The following is a 21,219-nucleotide window of genomic DNA, read 5'->3' as shown; positions in this document are numbered from 1 at the left end:
TTTTGTTGGTGATACGGAAAGGGATAAGGATAAGTTGACTTTATTCAGGCTGTCTTGTGGAGAGAGAACGCCTACAAAGGCATGCAACACTCGGAAAAAAGCTGAACTAGTCAGCTTGACCCGACCTCAGTCCCGTACGGTGTAAGAAGCAGGGACGAAAAAAAGAGGAGGCAGTGCAGCAGCATGTAAAAAGAAATGTTAGTAATATAACAGCAATAAAGATTATTCATGGCGGGTGAGAGCCATTCAATAGAAAAACAAACATATAAGTGTATTGCCGGGTATAACAATTGGAGACAGGCATAGGTTTTCAAGGTGTAAAAATTGTGTAAGTTATTTAATAACAGACGTGAAGTAGTGGACAAGGGATCAATGTTCGCAATTTGTAATTGCTTTAGCAATGTTGCTAGTGTGTAAACAAATCGTTGCTTACCAAAATTAGTCCTTGTTCGCTAAACAATCCGTCTTTCTTGTCGACATGTTGAATATATAAAATGTCTTTGGACTGTGTGTGTGTGTGTTCGAGACTTTTGTCATCATTACGTGACAGTTTTTTATATAAGAGCAGTAGTCTGAGGTTGCATAGGTAAAAAATATTTTGCCACGCGGGCACATGAAAAAGCAGGCAGAATAGAGTTCTCTAACGTGATACTGAACATTACCCGCATCGCTCTTTTCTGCAACGTATATAGCTTTGTTTTATTTATTCGCGTCGCCGTACCTCACATGATTAGGTCGTAGTTAAGTTGTGCTGTAATTAATGAATTATAAATTAACATTTTCTCAGGGAGGGGTAGTGTAAATCTGAGCTGGAATAATACGTCACTAACAGAGGCAATTTTTGTTGCGATGTTATTAACGTGTTCATCCCATGATAATGTGTGTGTAAAAAATACGCCCAACGTTTTAAACTTGCTCACTACCTCTATTGGCGTCATATTATACATGACTAGCGGAGTGAATTGACAGGGTGTATTTTTCGCGAAGAACAACATTGCTTTGTTTTGGAGGAGTTAACTTTTAGGTTGTCTTGGTTACACCATTTTGCCAGGTTTGCCAGGGTTGTATTAGCCGCGTTTACAATACTTTGGCGGTCACATCCTGACAACTATACTATTGTATCATCTGCCTAAATAACGAACTTCGTTTCATGTGCAATGTTTACTATATCGTTAATGTGGATATTGAAAATAAATGACCCTAAGACACTTCCTTGCGGCACTCTTGATTTTATTGGCTTAGTTGGAGAAGAATTCTCGCCATTATAGATATGTTGGTGGCGGTTGCTCGAGTAAAGATTTTACCAGATTTATTGCGTGCCCCCGATACCCGTAAACCTCCAATTTTCGAGCAGCTTAGCATGTGATAGAAAGTCGAAGGCTCTCGTGAAGTCAATAAATAAAACTACCCTGCTGAAAAAAAGTTCTATGATGCAATAACCTCATAGATCATTCATCATAGAATATCATACAATCTGTATGACATATCATACAATCTGTATGATATATCATACGAATTGTATGATATATCATACAGATTCTATGATATGTCATACAGATTGTATGATATAAAATGATGAATGATCTATGAGGTTATTGCATCATAGAACTTTTTTTCAGCAGGGTAGCCCAAGGTTTTTCTTTTCTATTGCTTCTAAGATACATTCTTTTTGATCAAGGAGAGCAAGTTCGTTCATGCCCCGCCGCGGTGGCTCAGTGGTTACGGTGCTCGGCTGCTGACCCGAAAGACGCGGGTGCGATCCCGGCCGCGGCGGCTTAATTTCGATGAAGGCGAAATTCTAGAGGCCCGTGTGCTGTGCGATGTCACTGCACGTTAAAGAACCCCAGGGGGTCGAAATTTCTGGAGCCCTTCACTACGGCGTCCCTCATAGCCTGAGTTGCTTCGGGACGTTAAACCAATAAACCAAACCAGAGCAAGTTCGGTGGATTGGTGTGTGCGGAAACCATTATGCGCTGGAGAAAAATGCTATCAGCGAGTTTTGTGAGCCTGATAAGCTCTACCTTTCCGAAACCCTTTCGGAACACCGGAAGAATGGATACTGGCCTGTAGTTTTCTAGTTTCTTCTTGTCTCCTTTCTTATAAATGGGCGATACTTTGACAGCTTGCATCCGGGCTGGAAATACGGCTTGTTCGATCGCTAGGGTGAAGATAAAAGGCCGAACAGGAGCTATAATATGAATGACATGCGTCACAAGTCTTATCTCAATGTTGCCGCAGTCGGTAGCTTTTCTTTTATTGAGGCTGCGGAACACTTCTGCCACTGCGCATTGCTTACAGGAGACAAATATAAGGTGGCGTCCGTTGATTAAGATATTCATTGATTAAGATGGATAATGCCTAACGCCGCGAAGATGGATAATACCTAACACATTATCCATCTTCGCGTTTTATGATATATAGATCGATTTATTCGTAGGTTTGCTTCATTACAAATTGCTGAAGCGTTCTTGCTTACAATTGCCTTGCAAAGGGGGGCCCTGTCACGCTTTCCCAGTGCTGCCAACCTCCAGAGCCACTTCTTCCCAAATTTGCTAACAAAAAATTCCTAAATTTTTCTAGGTACAAAAAATAGTGTTCAATTGTGAAAAAATGTATATTTATGCGTAGTTTAGTACCATGTTTTATCATGCAGCTACCCTATTACCAGACGTCGGTTAACAAATTAGCTGTAAATTTGAAATGAAGGATCTGAAATGAAGAAGTTATAAATGAAGCTGCAAGATAAACCGTAGCGCTCTTTGAAAATGGCAAATTAAACGCTCTATATCGTGTATGCTTTTTTTTCTGCACGCAAGATATCGGTAAACATGCATCGGCATGTGGAATTAACTGAATTTTTTCCCCTCATGTTGAGTCGGTTTAGACTTCATCCGAAGGATACCACGCACAAAATGCCTGGAGGTCGCTTGAGGAGTGTACAGAAACCGAAATAAAAGCTACTTGTTCATTTACTGCGATTTCTCTAGAGGGTGGCTGACGTGACAGTTTGATTGGTTTGGTTTATTGGGCTTGAACATCCCAAAGCCACTCAGGCTATGAGGATTCGCCGTAGTGAAGGGATCCGGAAATTTCGACCATCTGGGGTTCTTTGACGGGCACTCACATCGCACAGTGCACGGGCCTCTAGAATTTCGCCTCCATCGAAATTCGAGCGCCGAGGCCGGGATCGAAGCCTCGTCTTTCGGGTCAGCAGCCCAGCGCGATAACCCCCGCGCCACCGCGGTGCGTGAACTGGGAATTGTTCCCCTAGTGTTACGTTGCAAGACACTGCGGGCCTGTGGGCCAGAGATCCGGAAACTGTTTGTGCCGCGAGCGTTCGGACCTTACTCGGCATCGCAGGGTGTCTGCCTCCTGACAGACACGGGGCTCATGTTCGGCGTTCGAAAACGCGAACGTAAATGCCCAGGGACGCGAACGCGTGGACACGGCGTTCGAGAGCGCGACCGTCAGCGCAGAGGGACGCTTCCTCCCGAGAACGCCCAGCTGGGTCACGTGGGCACGGCGTTCGAGGGAGCAGAGTGAACGCACGGGAGTCAACGAGGGGAGTCGTCCTCCAGCAGCGGAAGAGAGCAGCTGCTCGGGGAGCCAGCCTGTACCTTCCAAGGGCCTGGGGTCCTTTTTTTCTTTTGGGTCAAATTCTGTGAATAAAGACCCAATTCCTTCCCCAGTGCCTTCACCGAGTCCACAGCCCGTACCTCGCAACACTAGTTAGACTAGCTAAGATTTCCAACCCGGCGCTCCTTTATCAAAGACATGACACCCTTGTTCTTTCCTAATTACCGAAATAAATGTGCTGATATGCTTATTAAATAGGAATTTCACGTCGTGCAGCGAGCTCCAAATAGAGCGCGAGGAAGGGGCGCGCGTGTTGAGGGACGGCGGTGGCGCGCCAGATCACAGCGGGTGCCACTGGCCACGTCAGGGACCATACACGTCCGACTACGTCCGTGTAAAGGCTGGTTCACATGCATGCAAGAGACTGAAAATTCAGCAGCGCAGCGGGGCGAAAAATTTGTAACTTGTTGGAACATCGCCGCTCTGACTGCTGGAGCCGTCGCGATGGCTCTGAACAGCTTTTGCGCCGCAGCAACAAAGCGTTTTCACTTCCATGTGAAACAGGCTCTACTCGAGCGCGTGGCAGTGTTGTGCGGGCCTCCGTCAGTTGTAGAGCAAAAACAACGAAAAGCTTGTACTGTCTTCCCAATTTGAGAGAGAGAAAAAACTCTCCTAGCGAACGAAATTTCACCTAGATCATACAAAAAACCCCTTTTCGCCTAAATTGCGTCCAAATTCCCTAGATCTAGAGAAAAATTTCTAGGGTTGGCACCACTGCGCTTGCCTCAAGTCAGTTTATTTACTCCCTTTTCCTACATTTTTTGTATTTATAGAAATGCAAATTATATTGAACTTGCACTTGATCAGCAATACTGATGGACAATCATACGAACTGATGCGGTGAAGATGCTATGCGAGGCTCCCGCCTTTCGCTTTACTATGTTCGCCCTCCAAATGCGTTCTGGGGGTTCGATTTTAATTCGAAAGCATTTGTTGTGTCATGAGTGGCATGTACAGCACCTGTCAGCCGAACGTCAGAGCAGACGCGGGTCGGCAGAGTGTGTCAGCAGGGTGTGTCCTTACGAAAATGACCATTGTGAAAAAGAAATTCCCCGACATTGCGCTTCGAACCCAGGCCGTCTGTGTGCCTGGCCACCACGAAACGCATATGCCATGGAAGGTCGTTGGTACAAGTGTGTTAGAGGGCAAGTGAACGCATTGTGGTGTGTTGGTGATGTGTACTGATGTTAGACAACGATTACTTGGGGAAAAAAAGTTGCTGATCTTCAAACGGAAATGCTTTCGCATTTCTCCAATGCAGCAGACAGCAGTGCTGTACAATTTTAAGGAGAGGGCTGAGTCAGGCTGATGGCTTCATGTTGAATGATACGACGAAACAGCGCTGACAGATGGGACGGAAGACAGCGCATGTGTGTGTCCCTTCTTCTTCCGTTTAGCATATGTGTCTATCTCTTCTTGGTCCATCTCAGCGCCTGTGCCTGTCTCTTCTTCTTCTGTTCAGCGCATGTGTCTGTCTCTTCTTCAGTTCAGCGCATGTGTCTGTCTCTTCTTCTGTCAGCGCATGTGTCTGTCTCTCCTTCAGCGCATGTGTCTGTCTCTTCTTCAGTTCAGCGCATGTGTCTGTCTCTTCTTCAGTTCAGCGCATGTGTCTGTCTCTTCTTCCGTCAGCGCATGTGTCTGTCTCTCCTTCAGCGCATGTGTCTGTCTCTTCTTCAGTTCAGCGCATGTGTCTGTCTCTTCTTCCGTCAGCGCATGTGTCTGTCTCTCCTTCAGCGCATGTGTCTGTCCCTTCTTCAGTTCAGCGCATGTGTCTGTCTCTTCTTCCGTCAGCGCATGTGTCTGTCTCTCCTTCAGCGCATGTGTCTGTCTCTTCTTCAGTTCAGCGCATGTGTCTGTCTCTTCTTCCGTCAGCGCATGTGTCTGTCTCTCCTTCAGCGCATGTGTCTGTCCCTTCTTCAGTTCAGCGCATGTGTCTGTCTCTTCTTCCGTCAGCGCATGTGTCTGTTTCTCCTTCAGCGCATGTGTCTGTCTCTTCTTTAGTTCAGCGCATGTGTCTGTCTCTTCTTCAGTTCAGCGCTGTGCCTGCCTCTTCATCCGTCAGCGCATGTGTCTCTCCCTTCTTCTTCCGTCCCGTTCGTCGGCGCAGTTTCGTCGTACCTGCACAATGTTTGCCGTCTGGTTTTTGTTATTCTTACGCGTAATCTTTTGGTGAGTGTAGAGTGGGGTAGAGTGGAGGTAGGCATGTGGGTAGGTTGTGCGCTTTTCATGAGCTTTAGTGAGTGGTGGTGGGCTGCTCTCATGGACTTGTGCTAGGTGGAAGCTTTTGAAGAACGCAGTTAGGTGGAGGGTGGCTCTTCTGGATGGTGGAGACCTCACGCGTTTGCTGACACTCGCCGACGCCGGAATTGTCTGAAGGGTGGAGGTGTGTGTGTGGTGGGCTCCTCCCATGGCCCTCTGCAGGGTTGCGGTTGCTGCAAGTGGGTGAAGGGCGGCGGCTTGACTCCTTTGCTCTCAGACGCCGCTGTAAACGCTTCACTCCTTGGCTGTCACATGCCGATGCCGGGGCTTTCCGGAATGACAATTCGACTGTGATCGCAAAAACGTATTCGCTATGCTAAGTTAAACCCGTACACGCTGGTTACGGTGGCTTAGTAGCTCAGCATCAGCCATGCACCCAGCACATTGATACGCGGGTTTGATCCCAGATATGGCGGCCGCCTTTGGGTGGAAGCGAAGTGAAAGAAATGCCGTCTGAGATTCCGCGGCTCTTTCAAGAACCTAAAGCTACTGAAATTATTCCGGAGACCTTCGCTACGGAATATCTGACCACCCGGACTGTTGCTTCGGCCTGTAAGACACCATTAACCATTTAGTGCTCCAAATCTGCGCCCCGTTTTTCGAGGGGTGGCGTAGCGGAATGCTGAGGGTGAAAGTACATCTAGCTAAATCTCGGTATTAATATAGGGTGTTCTTGCGCTTCGCAGCCACCGGAACGCGATCACAGCGGATGCGAAGTACAACCCCCGTCAAAAGAATAGAGACCAAGGGGGTTGCTTCTAAGCTGTTTAGTGCGGCTCCCTAGCACATCTAGCAGTCGAAGCTTGGGAGGATTGAGGACGCGAAGCCATTCTTCTTTCAAGTGATTGCGATCTCTCAGGATGCAGGCCTCAAAAGCAATCTGCTTGGGCTGTATACTTTTGACGGAGGGAGTACATTCCCCTTGGCGCCGTACACAGTACACTGAATCACCACAGCCGCTTAGCCGCATCGAAGATTAGGAAAATTATTTAATTGATAAAGATGACGCGCATCTGTGTCTGTAGTGAACTCTCGAACACGGTACGGTGCCTTTAGTGACACATAGTCCATTGTCTTCCTCTAACTTCTTTCTGCACTCATCTTACTATGTTACGTTGAGGATGTTTTAGTTTGTTTCAAGGTCTACGTCTGCAAATCTCTTGCGTAATGGTACCTAGCAAATCGCATCAATTATTTTTTAGTAAAAATCGACGCAGTGACTTTTACTGGTCATTCTGTGCAGCGCGGCGTTTGTCCGTCAGAAACAGACGCATTTATTACTAAGAAAACTGTATTAATAAGCTTTCCCGACCTGTCGATATAAACTCGTGACGTACATACACAGTTATGTACAGAATGACGGTGCATCGTACTCTCCGGGATCTACAAAAAAAAATTATGCGTACACGCACCAAAGTTTTATTGAGAAATCGGTCGGTGGGGGCGACACTTGTATCCGGGTTTTTTGCCTGTTCTAGCTTATGAAAATTTCTCCCGCCACTTCACTTCATCTATTTCATGTACTGAAAGGACATGAGGGGGCGAGAGAAAAAAGCTGCCTTACGGGCAGCTTGACAAGCTCGCACCCCCTATTACATATGGGCAAGGGCAGACACAGTACATGCGCGAAACATCAGGAATTACATATTTTGTAAAGCCATTAGAGTAATTAGATAACAATTATTACCAAAATACATGACAACTCTATAAATACTGTAATAACATGCAAATTTGACAAACCAGAGAGTGGCAATTTTCCATTGCCGTGTCCCGCCACTTGATTCAAACTCGTGAAAGGACTCCGTTTTGAGTGTATGACGGTGCTGCTACGCGTCGGTGCAGCGGTTCCGGACCCAAAATCCTAAGTCCGCCCACTGCAGTTTAGTTGCGAAATCGGCCGGTGATGGAAACACCCTTATTCTGTATTTTAGCCTTTCAGCCTATGAAAGCACCGTTTTCGATGAGAATGGTCTCTTTGTGAGTAGAACGTGGTACCCATTCGATACGGACCAGCTCCTATTTGTCGTCAGTGTCCCTTTAATGAAAGGGATCAGGATTAACGGCTTGTATGATGATGATGATGATGATGATATAAGCAAGTAGTACGACAGTGCTCACTACTCATCAGTATTGAAAACGGTGCCGTCAATGGGGGCAGTGAAGATTTTGACCGCGAACACACCCCATACGACCGTTCGGATGTTGCCAGTGACGTTCATCCGGAACGTTCAGCACGTCACTGGCATCGAAAAATGACACATTGGCGTGTCATTCCCGCCATCCGCTGTTTACTGCCCGCTGGCCGACCTTGAATCACGCGGCCCGCGGTCTCCACGCCAGAAAGTCGATAAGTGCCGAGCGCCTCGTGTATTTGCGCTGGGCAGAGACGCAATGAAGAGAAAGAATAACCGACATCTGCACGAAAGATCTGTCAAACTCGGAAGTTGCCTGTGGCTGCGGCCGCGTGCGTGTGGTCAGTCAGACCGGGAGCGACTAAACGGAGGCCACGCACACTTCGACCGCGTGCGAATCAATACCGCGGCTTGCACTGCTCGCTACGCCTGCGCCATTAGTACGTTAGCGTCGTATGGTACGAAGAAATGACACATTCTATTTGGCTGGTTGGTTTGTATTCATGATTGTATTACGTTCTAAAAGAAAGAATGGCAAAAAACGAAGAGGAAACTAAAGACAGGACACACGATAGAGGCATTAACTTAGAGCGCAAGTTAGATGTTTGAAAACAGTTGAAGTTGGAGCCTAACCCGTCTGCCTTGTCGAAATAATTTGTTTGCATAATTTGTACTTAAGAGCTAGTAGTAGCTCATGGTCAATAGAAAGCATAGGAGAGGGCCTCATTGTTAAGCTGTTCGCCAAAAAGTGTACCGAAAGTCACGTGTTTTTGCAAAGACTACTGGGAGTCTTTGGCCGACGGCGCAGCCAATAGCAATGCTGGACGCAGTCGGGTCGTATGCTGCGTTATCTGCTGCGAATGCGCAAACGAGCTGAGACGGCGGCCAGGTAGCCAGGGGGAGCCCTCACGTCCGAATTAAAAAATTGTGGCGTGACAGCCTCTCCTAAAGTCTTTCCTTTCTCCACGATGCCGCTCAAATGGCTCAAAACCAAGCTTTTAAAAGTAGCGAGGGAACGGGAGCACAAGGACAGACTCTGAAGCGACGAAAGAGACGGTCTTTTGGAGCTTGAGGCAACCTGTACTAAAGTATTCCACGCCTAAGCGCTGCCCGAACGCATAGTTTATAAGTCGGCGGAAATAGCCTTGGGGAGAACATACAGTTACAATGTCTCTTGTCCCGGTGTTTTGCGCTGTTCCGTCACAAATACAGTTAGGGTTCGTCAAGGACGAGAAAATAGCGTATTTTTTTTGTCATGCCGCCCATCTTCTTCGCGTTAAACTTACTTTTTCTTCCACTTTCTTTTGCATCTGTGATTGACATAATTCACCCACGTGATGCATCTCACGGTTAGCGGTGATTTTTACTTTGCTTCGGAAGAGAGCCGAAACTTGAGCTCATGTGCGTGAAACTGGCAGCCGATTGTGTTAGCTATTTCAAGAAACCTTACCCAACGAGCAGAATGAAGTTTTGCACCGGGAACTGATCATAACTGTGGCGAAAAATATTTTCAAAGCTTCGTGTTTTTAAAACCCTCCTAAAAGTTTTGACCCTGATTGGAGGCGCTACAAGCGATAATGATCATTGAGGTTTAAGGAGTAAACCGGCCGCAAGAGGGGAATGTCGCTACCGTCTCGATCTAGGTGGACTTTATACGGAAAGTGTTTTTTTTGACGCCACGTGCCATCTCAGAGCTCTAGGCGCAGGAAGCACAACTACTGGCCCACAAACAAGAATATGTTCCGCATTAACCCTCCAGTCTAGCCAGTTAGTCTGCAGGAACAAACAGCCAAATGCGCCACATTCAGTGTCATATGTCAGCATCGTCAGCAACAACAAACACCTCTTCCGGTGCTGCTCGGCAGCCGAAGGCAAAACAAGCCGTTACACGCTATACACCACAGTCGCCGCCCATCAACACTGGACCTACCGCAAGACCTAGATAAAGTCCAAACTTATGGCCCTCTTACACTTCTCCGAAGCAACAGACGCCTTAGGACCCATATAATTTCTCATTTACTCGTTCTTATAATGCGTGAGCATTAGAGTTGCCGTCACAACAAAACCTCGCCGTTGTCCGGTGTCGCGTTACCAGCTGACAGGTCGAAGGAGGTCACGTGGCCTTATGGCGTTGCACAAACTAGTCACCGGGTTGTGAGTAATCTATTTTCTAGACAGCAACCTAGATGAAGAATCGAAATGGAAAAATCAGAAAAAAAAAGTGCTATATGCGATGCAGCTGTGCACTAGCAGCCATCAGTGCAGTATGCTATATCCAGTGACGAGGACACTGTAGTTCGTAAAATTTTTAGGGGTATCCCCCAATGTGCAGTCAATTTGTAATAAGGTAGTAATGACCCATTTGCGTCCACCCAAGCGCAGCCGTACGGCTACAAACGAAATATACACAGAATTCTGAGAAAATTCGTAGTTCGAAAAAAATTTGTCCTGGTCCAGGGTTTAACCCGGGACCACCGTTTCACCGGAGCAGTCGCTGTAATAATTGAGCTAACCGGGACAGCAAGCTTGTGGTAGGGCGAGAGCGAGTTGATCAATAACTTGAAGTGGGAACAGTGCTGGTCAAATGTTTAGGAAAATCTTCATTTAACTATAAAGTTTCTGAGAAAGCTGTGTAGCTTTTCTCTGTAGCCGCATGGCTGCGTTTGGGTGGATGCAGATGAGTAATTACTCCCTGATGACACTGTAGTTCAGTTCTCTTATTTCAGGGACTATCTTTTTATGGGATCCACGGCGCTTTGTTGCTTGCTTCCTGATAGGACTGCCTTTCAGTCACAGAGTATCTGCCTTTGTTCAGGGCTTTCTTGACAGTTGAGCCATAGCAGCGTGGTGAGCTGCCATGACTGCATCCACCGAAGATTACCGCCAGGATGCTTTCAGCCTGGTTATGAAGGGCCTTATGAAGGGGGGGGGGGGCATGTTAAATACGAATGCTGTAGCGCTGACTTACGGACGAATGAGAATTTTATCGGGTGCTCTGTAAAATAAAGCCCGTTTAGTCCTGAAACATAAATAGACATCACCAGGCTAGTAGCCAGCTTCGCTTTTGCACTGAGGAGCATTGCTATGAAACAGAACACCTTAGTATATAGAAACTTGACCAATATTCCTATATATACAGGCCATTCAGACCGCGCGGGTACAGTAAAAATGTTCAATTTTTTGTCTGAATTAAGTATATGGATGCACAAACGACAAAGGACCTCCACCAAAAAAGTGACTTACTTTTGATCTGAATTGCATCACTTTACGCGCAGGCCCATCAAGGTCTCCGCGGTGAGAATAGAGAGTCACGTGACCGGTGCCGCTACTCATCATGGTGCTGGAGGAGAGCCGATCGGCCGGCGACTCGGCGCCGCAGCTGCCATTCAGGTGAGTGCAGGCGTGACTCAGCCGTTTCTTCAAGCAGAAAGCAAAGAAGATAATTTGAACTTGATCTTCGAATGACAGGCCCGGTGCTCGAGTGGCATGGACGCTTGGGCCTACGTCCGAACAATTTATTCATTTATTTATTTTATTTTACCCTCAGGGCCTCGCAGGCATTGCAGAGGGGAGTGGGCAGAAAATATAGAACAAACAATGGATGAAAAGGAAACGGGTACATAAAAGATTAATCTTGTGTATACAATGTTAGCTAAGACAAAAATACATTAGTGCAGAACAAAATTAATAACGTTTCTGCTATCGTCACAAACGGTCCCTACTGGTTTTCTAAGGCAGTCTTGACCTTCAATATTTCTATCACAGTATCTTACAATATTGCACAGTTCCTTAACCCTGAAAAGTAATGGCTAAGGATCATGAACTTGGATGTTCCAGATATTAACCAAGTGGACGAAACAGAAATTCTACTCAAGTAGAATTGCTACATCTTCACCTTCTATTTGATGTCCTGCCTGGAGAGATCACTCTTCTGAATGGAGCAGGGCGTAACTATACAACACGCAATGTCGCTGGGTTCGGTCGTCCTGCCTGCTTTTATTTCTGTATGCACACGGGCCAGTCGCGGGATTACTCAGTGGTGCTCTCCCTTTCTCATAACTGCCTTATCGATCGCGACAAATGGTCTCGCGAAAAGAGTTTTCGTATTCTTTGCGGGATCGAAGCGTTCCCGCTCGTTGTAACACAAAGCAAGTGGTCGAGTGGATTTTTTGCACTTTTCGAAATGCAATTCTATGAAAATTTCGTGCCCATGCTTTTAGTTTTTGTATTTTTCTGGCGTTAATATGCTACGGCTCTGTCCATGTTCTATTTATGTACATACCGTGGTTGTTTCAACATCCTGTGATGAGTAGGATGACAAACTGCATTGCCGTAAGCTTGGCATAGGCAGGTAGTCAGCCGCCAATCCTCGGGTTTTGTTTTAGGAACAATTATCAACTAATCAATTTAGCAACGTAGCCATAATTGATTTCTTTCAGGGCATGTACTGACCTTTAAGCACCGAAAACGGGTTGCAAGGGAGGAGCCCGAGATGTTTCAACACTTAAGTAACCACTCTCCCACTCCCCGCTCTCTACTCTTCCCCACGTACCCCCGCGGTGGCGCAGTGGTTATGGTGCTCGGCTGCCGACCCAAAAGGCGCGGGTTCGATCCCGATCGGGACGGTCGCATTTCAGTGGAGGCGAAATCCTAGAGGTCTGTGTGCTGTGCGATTTGAGTGCACGTTAAACAGCCTCAGGTGGTTGATATTTCCGGAGCCCTCCACTACGGCGCCCCTCATAGCCTGAGTTACTGTGGGACGTTGAACCCCCATAAATCAAATAAAAATCTTCCCCACGTTTTGAAAAGAGCGAAATAATGGGGTTTCGTTTACTGTAGTTACTTGCAAGCTGTTCATGATGAAAATGGGGGCGCAAACAAAACGGAGACAAAGAAAGAAGACAACAGGAAGGCGCTCCTCTTGTTGTCTTCTTTCTCTCCCTTTTGTTTGCGCCCCCATTTTCATCATGGGCATGCCGATATGCTATTTTGGGTTATTCTTGATCCAAAAAACCATTAGCATTCATGTGAATGTTTTTTAAAATAGCCCCGAGCAGTTCTCACTATACATGCAGCCAAGCCGGGCACGAACGGTACCACTTGCTCGTGCATGTTTTAGTCATGCTAATCAGAGCATGCGTCTAGCTTGATGCCTCTAAATAAAATGTACTTTTGCACATTACTTGCATAGAAATCTCGGGCAACGGGACCTACAAGGCTGGGCAAATTCCCATGTGATGCATCGTCTTTTCGGCTCACAAAGAAAAAAAATAACAAAGGGCGAACGGGCGAATGCGGGTACATAGTACTAGGTGGCCCCAGCCGGCTGCCCCCGAAACTGTGTCGTGACTGCAGATCTTCATTTGTGCTTTAATTTTATCCGTGCAAGGGAACAAAGCGGATTGCTTGACCCAGGCCCAAAATGGGCGCCGGCCTGACCCGCGCCGCCATTGGTCAGTCGTGGTCCGCTTCCGGCGGAACTCGTCTGCCGCCGACGGTCGTCATTGGCCGCACGCTTTCGCGCTCCTCTTCTCCCTCAACGAAGCCGGTGTCGTCTGCTGATCGATGCGCGCCGCTTCCCCGTCGTGGCACCGTACTTGCAGCGCTGGAAGCGTTGCTTCTTTTCAAAGGCCGAGTTTGTTCGCCGCTCGCTGGTTACCGGCTTTGCGTTCGCCTCTTTCCCTCTTTCTCCCTCTCTCCGCTTCTGGAGAGGGGCGGTCATCGAGTGAGGCGAAAATCGAACCAATTTGCGGCGAGGCACGGGACGTTGCTAGACTTACCCGTCGGACTCGCCGAGTTGTTGTCGACCACGCCGCCCTCTGTGACTCACCGCTGACTCCTCCTTAGAACCCATCGTTGTTTTGGTTTTGCACCGACAGGCGTCAAAGTAGACTGAGACGACGTCGGCAAGTGTGCCCGTGCTGCCGGGAGATGCATGAAATTTGTTGGTTGCATTGCTCGGAGCTAATCCGCCAATACTGACCACTTCAAGTGCCCGTTGGGAGCAACTTCTCCAAATTGTAGCAGGAAGCAACACAGATTTTTTAGAAAAACGCGTCGGAGGTTTCAGCTCTCAGCTATAGCTCTCTGTTTCACCCTTGTGGGGTGTTCGAGGTATCGCATTCGGCGCCGTACTGCAAAAAATTCCTTTGTCTCAAGAATTATCAGTGTCCAGTGCTGTTCACGTGCTTTGAACAGAGCAGAATTTTCCCAAGAAGGTGCTGTAGGCCTTCCATCATTAAGAAAGTGTTTTCTACTGGAGTTAAATAGTCGTCACCAAAAGGCAAGAAAGGAATTTTGGGGGGCCTGCCTGTTTATCAGATTATCAGCCTGATGCCAACGCAAACCTGAAACCGACGAAACGTCTTTCAGCCCAGAGAACTGGAATACGTTTGACTTCGTGTGGTTTATCGTTGCAGCGACGAAAAGAACGGAACTGAGCTGCGTCGTTTCCTACGAAGGAGTTTTGTTTAAAAATTGGGTTTGGTTTGGAACAAAACTTTTCTTTCTGCCGTGGATGAGCCCTCTGCTTCGTGCGACTGGTTGTCGGAAATGTCTCGTCGATTGAACGATACGCTCACGCCCCCCCTCTGGTGGTCCTTTCCGGAAGTGGCTGCGAACCGCGGAAGCTCTCAGAGGTGAGTAAGCTCTACCTCCATTTGTAGCGACAAAAAGTTTAGGGCACTGAAAAAAAATCAGCAGGGAAGATGTTTTTCGTGTGAATACAAGCCCACAAACACATACGGCATGCCTGTCTATAACACGTTGTACTCTTGGCCGTGTGTATTCTGGTCGATACGATGAAAAGCAAATACGCAGCCGTATCGTTTGCATACTGGAATTAAAGAGCGCAAAACTTCGACGGGGTATCAGCCGCTTTATGTAGAAACAAATTCTCTCGTTGAGTACTCTGACTTAGTATTTACTAGCTACCGCAATTTTTTTCCTTTTGCCCAAGCTTGGCTGGCAAAACTGTAACAAGATTTTATAATCTTAGTTCCCATTGGTTGTTGTGCGCTCAGCGGAAGAGCTTCTTTAGGGACGTCACTGAAGTGTTCTCGCCCTTTCTGTGCGTGGCCTGAATTTGGTTTTCAGTGTGCTCAACGCAATGAGCACTTACGGTGGTAATATGGCTGCAATATTAGAACACAAAAGTCAAGCCCTAATTTTAGTTCTGACGCACTACATTATAATGCAGAATGAGTTCATACTGTGTTTAGCTACTGGCACATTAAAGTGAGTGTTTGAAATGTTACTGGATAGCTTCGTCATGCGCGACGAATTTGTTTTATGCTTTATGTCTCCTGTGCTGGTAATCTCAGATAACTCTGTGGATTTTTGTAGCTGGAAATTTGGGTTTATAATGATGTCAGTGCTTGCAATGGCGAGTATTCTTCAAGCACTCTTCCACCAACTTTGAAGAAGTTTTCAAGCAAGTAACTGTTGCGGGAGTCTGGGCGATTACCACATATTTATAAGTCAATGATATATTGCATTAAAAACTACTGAATACGCGTCCTATAGGGGTTTATTTATGCGTCATCAGGTAGTAAATTTGGACAGCGCAAGAAATTGTTTTCCCAGCGCAGCGTCCTTTAGGCGGAAGCCTTTTATATCATTTTATCATTGTCCAGGAATGCATCGTCTGCAGTGTGAATAACGATAGAGATCTGACAACAGGGATCGGGGGCTGCGTAGCCAGTTTTTCTGTAAAACATTGTTTAAAGAAAAATGCGGAGCTGCTATAGGGTAAAAAGAAATCAAGATTTTGTAGTCTTTTCATTTTTGTTTTTGTTATCACTTGTTTTACACTGTAAATAAGAGTATGCCTATATGGGAGTAAGAAGGGGGTGTTCTGTCCTCAAGCGCACTCTCTTTTATTAAAAGGACGGCGCTGGAGGACGTCTTACTTCCTTCTTTTTACTCCTTTCTTTCGAGAGTGTAGTATTCCACTCTGAAATTTGTATTTACCTACTAATAAAGCTGTCTGCTCCTCGAAAACAGGCGCTAATCGAAAGTAGATCAATTGCGGTTGAAACTTGCTGCGTGCCTATTTGCGTATTGAAGAAATACAGACGACAGGTACTGGAAAGGGAATCAAGTTAAGGCGACGCTAAACTGGAATGCTAAGTTAGGCTAGACTGACAGGTTAGCTTCACCTGATAGCAAAAACTATCGCCTCGGCAGGCGGGCTAGTTCCGTCTTTTGGCCGCCTTTCAGGTCTTCGGAAGTGGCGCCTCTGATTAATCGGAGAGTTCCGTCGCAAATGTGTCGTGGGAAGTAATGACGCAACGGTCCTAATTTTGCGGGGGTGTCTTGAGCGCGAGAGAGTTTCGAGAGGTACTTTTCCGATTTTCTCAGCAACGCAGCCATCTTTCCGCGCAGAAAAAATAAAAAAAAACGTCAGTAGCATTTCCGAGGCTAAGCTATCCGCCTTGGTTAGTTTGACAGTTCCCTCTAGTGAGTGTTTAGGTTCTCTTTGCGGTTTGTTTCAAATGCAAGATGGCTTCATTGATGCGTTTTTGATGTGCTTGATGCGTTGGTGCATAGAAAAATGTCCAGCGCGATCAAGATCAATCAATCAATCAATCAATCAATCAATCAATCAATCAATCAATCAATCAATCAATCAATCAATCAATCAATCAATCAATCAATCAATCAATCAATCAATCGCTATTGTCGATTATTTTTTCCGCCACCTTTGCAAAAACTCCAAGCACGGTAGTTGCCAAGAGTGCTCTTTGCCCCTCTGTCTTGTATTGCGCACACTCGGTCGATCTTCATTTCGTCAGGGAATGACGCAGTATGCAGTTGCAGATATGATAAAGTGGTACGCTCAAAATGTCGCATGATCCTTTCACCGGGCGTCGTCACCTCATGTACAAGTTGAGGCTTTTGATAACTGTTTCGATTGCACTTGGCAGGGTTGAGGACAAAAATATGGAACAAGTTTCTTTCTTAGTAATGTAACAGCGCTGCATGCTCTGTGACGCACTAGATGCTAGTAAATGACAATTAAATTTGTCTGCCAGTGAAGGACCTCAATAAGTTCTGCCATCAATGATTAGTTGCTGGGCAACAGAATCATTATTTTACAAACAAGAGGGCGGATATGTTTCCACATTAGTTTTTTCGGGCGGTTGTAAGTTGCTCTATACTTTTCCATGTAGTACGATGTACGGGCTTTTTTTTCAGATCAGCGTTTAACTTATTCCCAGGTTTTTTGAATTCTAGGAATTTAGAGCGGTCTTTCGTCGCAATAAACTAACGAAATAGTTCAATCTACATATGTGTCCATCTGTAATCCATTGTTTTCTCCCTTTCATATTTCTTTTTATTTCTTTCAAAGGGAATGCAATAATATAGAATTATTTTATCGCAAGAAGAAATGAATTATGCGCACCGTTCGGCTTGTCCGCGCTTTAGACGTCGTCCCATGTTGTTTCTGATACGATGTTACCCAATTACGCAATACCGTTATCACTGGTAAATCTACACGATATTTCGGTTTTGAGTCCGCTTCGTCTTTGCGTGACAAGTAAAAAAAACAAAATGGCGTATGGTCACTAATGTTCACTGAAAACACGCCACAGCACACAGTATCCTTCAAACAATTTGCAGAGCATATATCAATTAACGTCTCGCTGGCTGGTGTTACGCAGGTTAGGGTACCAATCACATTAACAAGCCCCATCGAGCACATCATCGCAAGGAAAGCATTTCAAGAACTGTCGCAAGAAAGCTTGTTTATACTTCAATCACCTGGCATGACGAATGGAACATGTAATTAGAGCAGGTATTCGCCGTGTTCTCCAAAGAAGCTTAACAATCTCTGCCTCTCCCGTAACCGAGAGTAGAGTAAGCATGAAATGTTTACGGGCATAACACATTGGCTCTAGATGGTACTAGTCAAAATCTTGAAATGGGTCTAGTGTTCAACACACCACACCACACCACACTCTTCTTGTTGCGTCGAAGCGATCGCCTGCAGTAGTGCGGGCTTAGGTAGGCAGCCGCGAACCGTGGCGGTCTTGTAGCTTTCGGGAGCGGCCGCATAATCATTGCGTTGTCGGCAGGGGCGAGCAGTCTTCTGCTGTGGCGTATCAGTCGCAAAGCGATCGCTTTCCGTAAGACGCTTCCTACCTCTCCTTCCATCAGGCTCCATTGCTCGGCTTAAGCAGCTGTGACGGTGGCGGAATTGAAATGCAGGGCGATGCAGAAGCGTACGCGGTCACGACGAGACGCAGGCCTGACAAGAATGTATATGCAGCGCAGTGATGCCAACTCAGGTCAACGTTTTCTCCCTAGATAGAACCCCCAAAAATCCCTAGATTGAAGAAAAATCCCTAGCTTATAATTGTTTAATTGTTAATGCAACCATTTGAGCTTTAACAAAGTCTCAGCGCAGTTCACTGTTTCGTCCATTGGTTATACATTTTGTTAGACATAAATAAAAGCGTGTTAGACACAATTGCACCTTTTTTTGTGTGTAGATTTACCTTACATAGAGGGCCCACAGATGGCGCCAGCTTTTACAGAGACGTGTGGTCACTGGAGAGAAAGATAGTGAGCAACGACGCTCACGAGCAGACGACTCCCGTTTCACCGCACCGGCTTTTGAGCTGCTCCTTCAGCCGGCTTATCATTACGCGCAAAGAACCTATGCAGCCCTTTGAAAAATAAATGCAGTTGATACCAAATTGAAAGAGCTCGCATTTTCTGCTAAGCCCCGTCAACACATGAAAGTATTTTATTCAGACACCATTAAGGGTTGTTTTAAGGATTGTTTTAAGATGCACAAAGAAAGACGAAAATGTTTAAATTAATGAAAGACCTCTTCTCGCCTCATAGAGAACATTCAGAAGCGGTGAAATGGCGTATCTCACCGCACAGTTATTTATTAATCATAGTCGCAATCAATGACCGTCAAATAGTTTTGGAGCTACTAAGGATTGACGTCCCGAGAAACTGACATAACCAAAAAATGTAATCTTGTTATAGTTACACAGCAATGATAGAGACGTAAGATTGGTAATCACAAAATCAGAAAGTGATTCCTTACAACTTTGAATGTGTTTTTTGGTTGAACAGCACGTTTGTATCAAGTGTTCTAGCATACGTGGAGAATGCGAACAATTGTGGCACTTTTTGGTAAAGGTAAGCGGGGAGCGTAAACGTAGCGCATTGATCCAGGCACAACAAGTCTCAATTCAACTTCGTCTTTTGTAGAGGAGCAGTCACTTGAAGCGCCAGAGATGGCACGCACGTTAAACAGTTTGAAATTCACATGGTTTCGTTTTTCCTCCCTGTGCAGCAGTCGATAATTTCGCGTTGCAGAACTGCTTTCGCTCTCTCTCGGCTCGGCAGAATACTAAAAATAAAGGAGTAGTAATTAGCATTTTTCATAGTTTTTTCGTTTCCAAGAGCAAAATAATCAGATACACCTGCCATTAAGCCGCTTAGAGTAGCAATTCTACGGCCTCTCAAAATCCCTAGATTTCACAAAAAAGACGCTAGATCCCTGAAGCAAAGAAAAAACCCCTAGATCTAGGGATAAATCCCTAGGGATGGCATCACTGATGCAGCGCATTCTTATACTCCGCGAGCGTGAATACATCTGGCTGCCAAAGGGGGAAACGTCATGAGCTGAAGGCCCAGCGGCCGGTCTTTTTACATGCGTGAGTGTGGGACCGCAGCGCCATCCTTGGGGAGGGCGCGGAAGCAATTTTTCAGCCCCAAGGCCCATCTAGCCCTGGAGCTCCCCTGTTGCTCTAAGCGGCCCTCTCTAAAAGCCCCTAACAGATCACGTATGAGTCTCGTTAAATCTCGTACGGTGCCCGCATGTTCTCGTTTCAGTGCCCGGATGAGTGGAATTCAGTGCCCGGATGTTGGCTCTCGGTCTCGGCGTGACGTCACCACACTGCCGACAACGGGAGCTAAAAGCATTTCATGCTTAAAAATGCGGCAACAGATTCCGAAGGTGGACAGTAAATAACAGCGACTGCAAAAGCTCGCTCCACAATTGTTAGATATTCCTAGTTTTCTGTGAGAAGCGCATATTCTGGAACAGCTGTGTACATAATATCTCTGCTTATATAAAAAAACCACATCACCGCCCCTTTGTCTATGACGACACAGTGTTTCACAGTAATAGTTATCGAAATGCACCGCATCTTGTGCGTTTTGGAATCAAGGAATCAGGCTAGTTGTGATTGTACTTGTAAGTACCAACCTCGATATGGTTACTTTGCAAACACTAGTGTATCTGTCCTCGCTTCGGCGAGCGCGGCTTCGGCCGCTTATCTGATTTTTTCAGCAGCGTCCGCTCCGGCGGACGCAGTTGTTGCTGCGACGCGCGTCTTTTCTTTCCTTCTCTCTTTCCTCTGATCTCTCACCTCTCCTCTATCTGCACGTGGCAGCGGTGGTGGCTTGGCTCGAGCCAGTAGCAGGCCCGTGCAATTTCCTTTTCATCCTTCTCTCAGTCACAACAACAACAACATACTTTGCAAACTTCGGGTGTTATGATGGTAGCGATATAGATTTCTTCCGTCGCTGCTCTTTTATAACCTTGCCGAAATAGTTTGTCATGATAACAGCAGGTAAAAGGACTGTTCAGCTGTGATGATAGGCGCGTCTCAAGACGCACGAATTATTCAAGCGATCAATCGATTTGTTTCATGTCAACTTCAGACTTTATTTGGATGGCTGCTCCACCCTGCTTTTTTTCTGAAAAAAAAGCCTACAGTTTTTTTTTGCCGTACAAACGGCGTGATGTTTCCTTTGACCTCGACTTAGTCAACGCCAACAGCTTCTGGTTTTGTGAAGTCATGTTGTCTAAAAACTGAGGTGGGGATGTTATCTATTCCATGTTGTGCACGTCCGTCATGGATTGGCTACTATATTTAGTGCTGTTTCATTATCTACATTATAGGCCAGGACTAATCTTTGCTGTTTGTTTGAAAATGCCCTTATTTACCTGTCTGTCAAACCACATACGCTGTTTTTTGCTCGGACTAGTGAATTCTGCTGCTTGTCTATTTCCTTGTTTGGTTAAATTGTATTATATTTATTGTTCAGCACTTGAAAACATTTCCAATGTTTTGGAGATGTGCTGTCAAATTACCTTTAAATTTCGTTGTTGCTAAACTTTTAACACTGTATAAATATTATGCTGCCTTGAACTCTAGTG

The 21,219-nt window shown here is 46.0% G+C and overlaps 1 protein-coding gene across 2 annotated transcripts in view; it reads left to right on the top strand.

Annotated features, from left to right (window-relative positions):
* The first annotated feature begins 11,299 nt into the window (after positions 1-11,299).
* Positions 11,300-21,219, top strand: part of LOC149333787 (cyclin-dependent kinase-like 4) — a 127,211-nt gene continuing 117,291 nt past the window's right edge. Inside the window, exon 1 of one of the 2 annotated variants that reach the window (XM_089556114.1) lies at positions 11,300-11,417. In XM_089556114.1, the coding sequence (XP_089412240.1) occupies positions 11,362-11,417 (56 nt within the window). In that variant the 5' untranslated portion in view covers positions 11,300-11,361. Of the gene's footprint in view, positions 11,418-14,433; positions 14,666-21,219 lie in introns of those variants that run through there. The other variant, XM_089556113.1, reaches the window with a different exon arrangement.

Source organism: Amblyomma mixtum, chromosome 8, assembly GCF_055824585.1.
Source record: "Amblyomma mixtum isolate Tamu chromosome 8, ASM5582458v1, whole genome shotgun sequence".
NCBI lineage: Eukaryota > Metazoa > Arthropoda > Arachnida > Ixodida > Ixodidae > Amblyomma > Amblyomma mixtum.
Note: the sequence above shows the minus strand (reverse complement) of the source record. Positions and strands in the feature narration are given on the sequence as shown.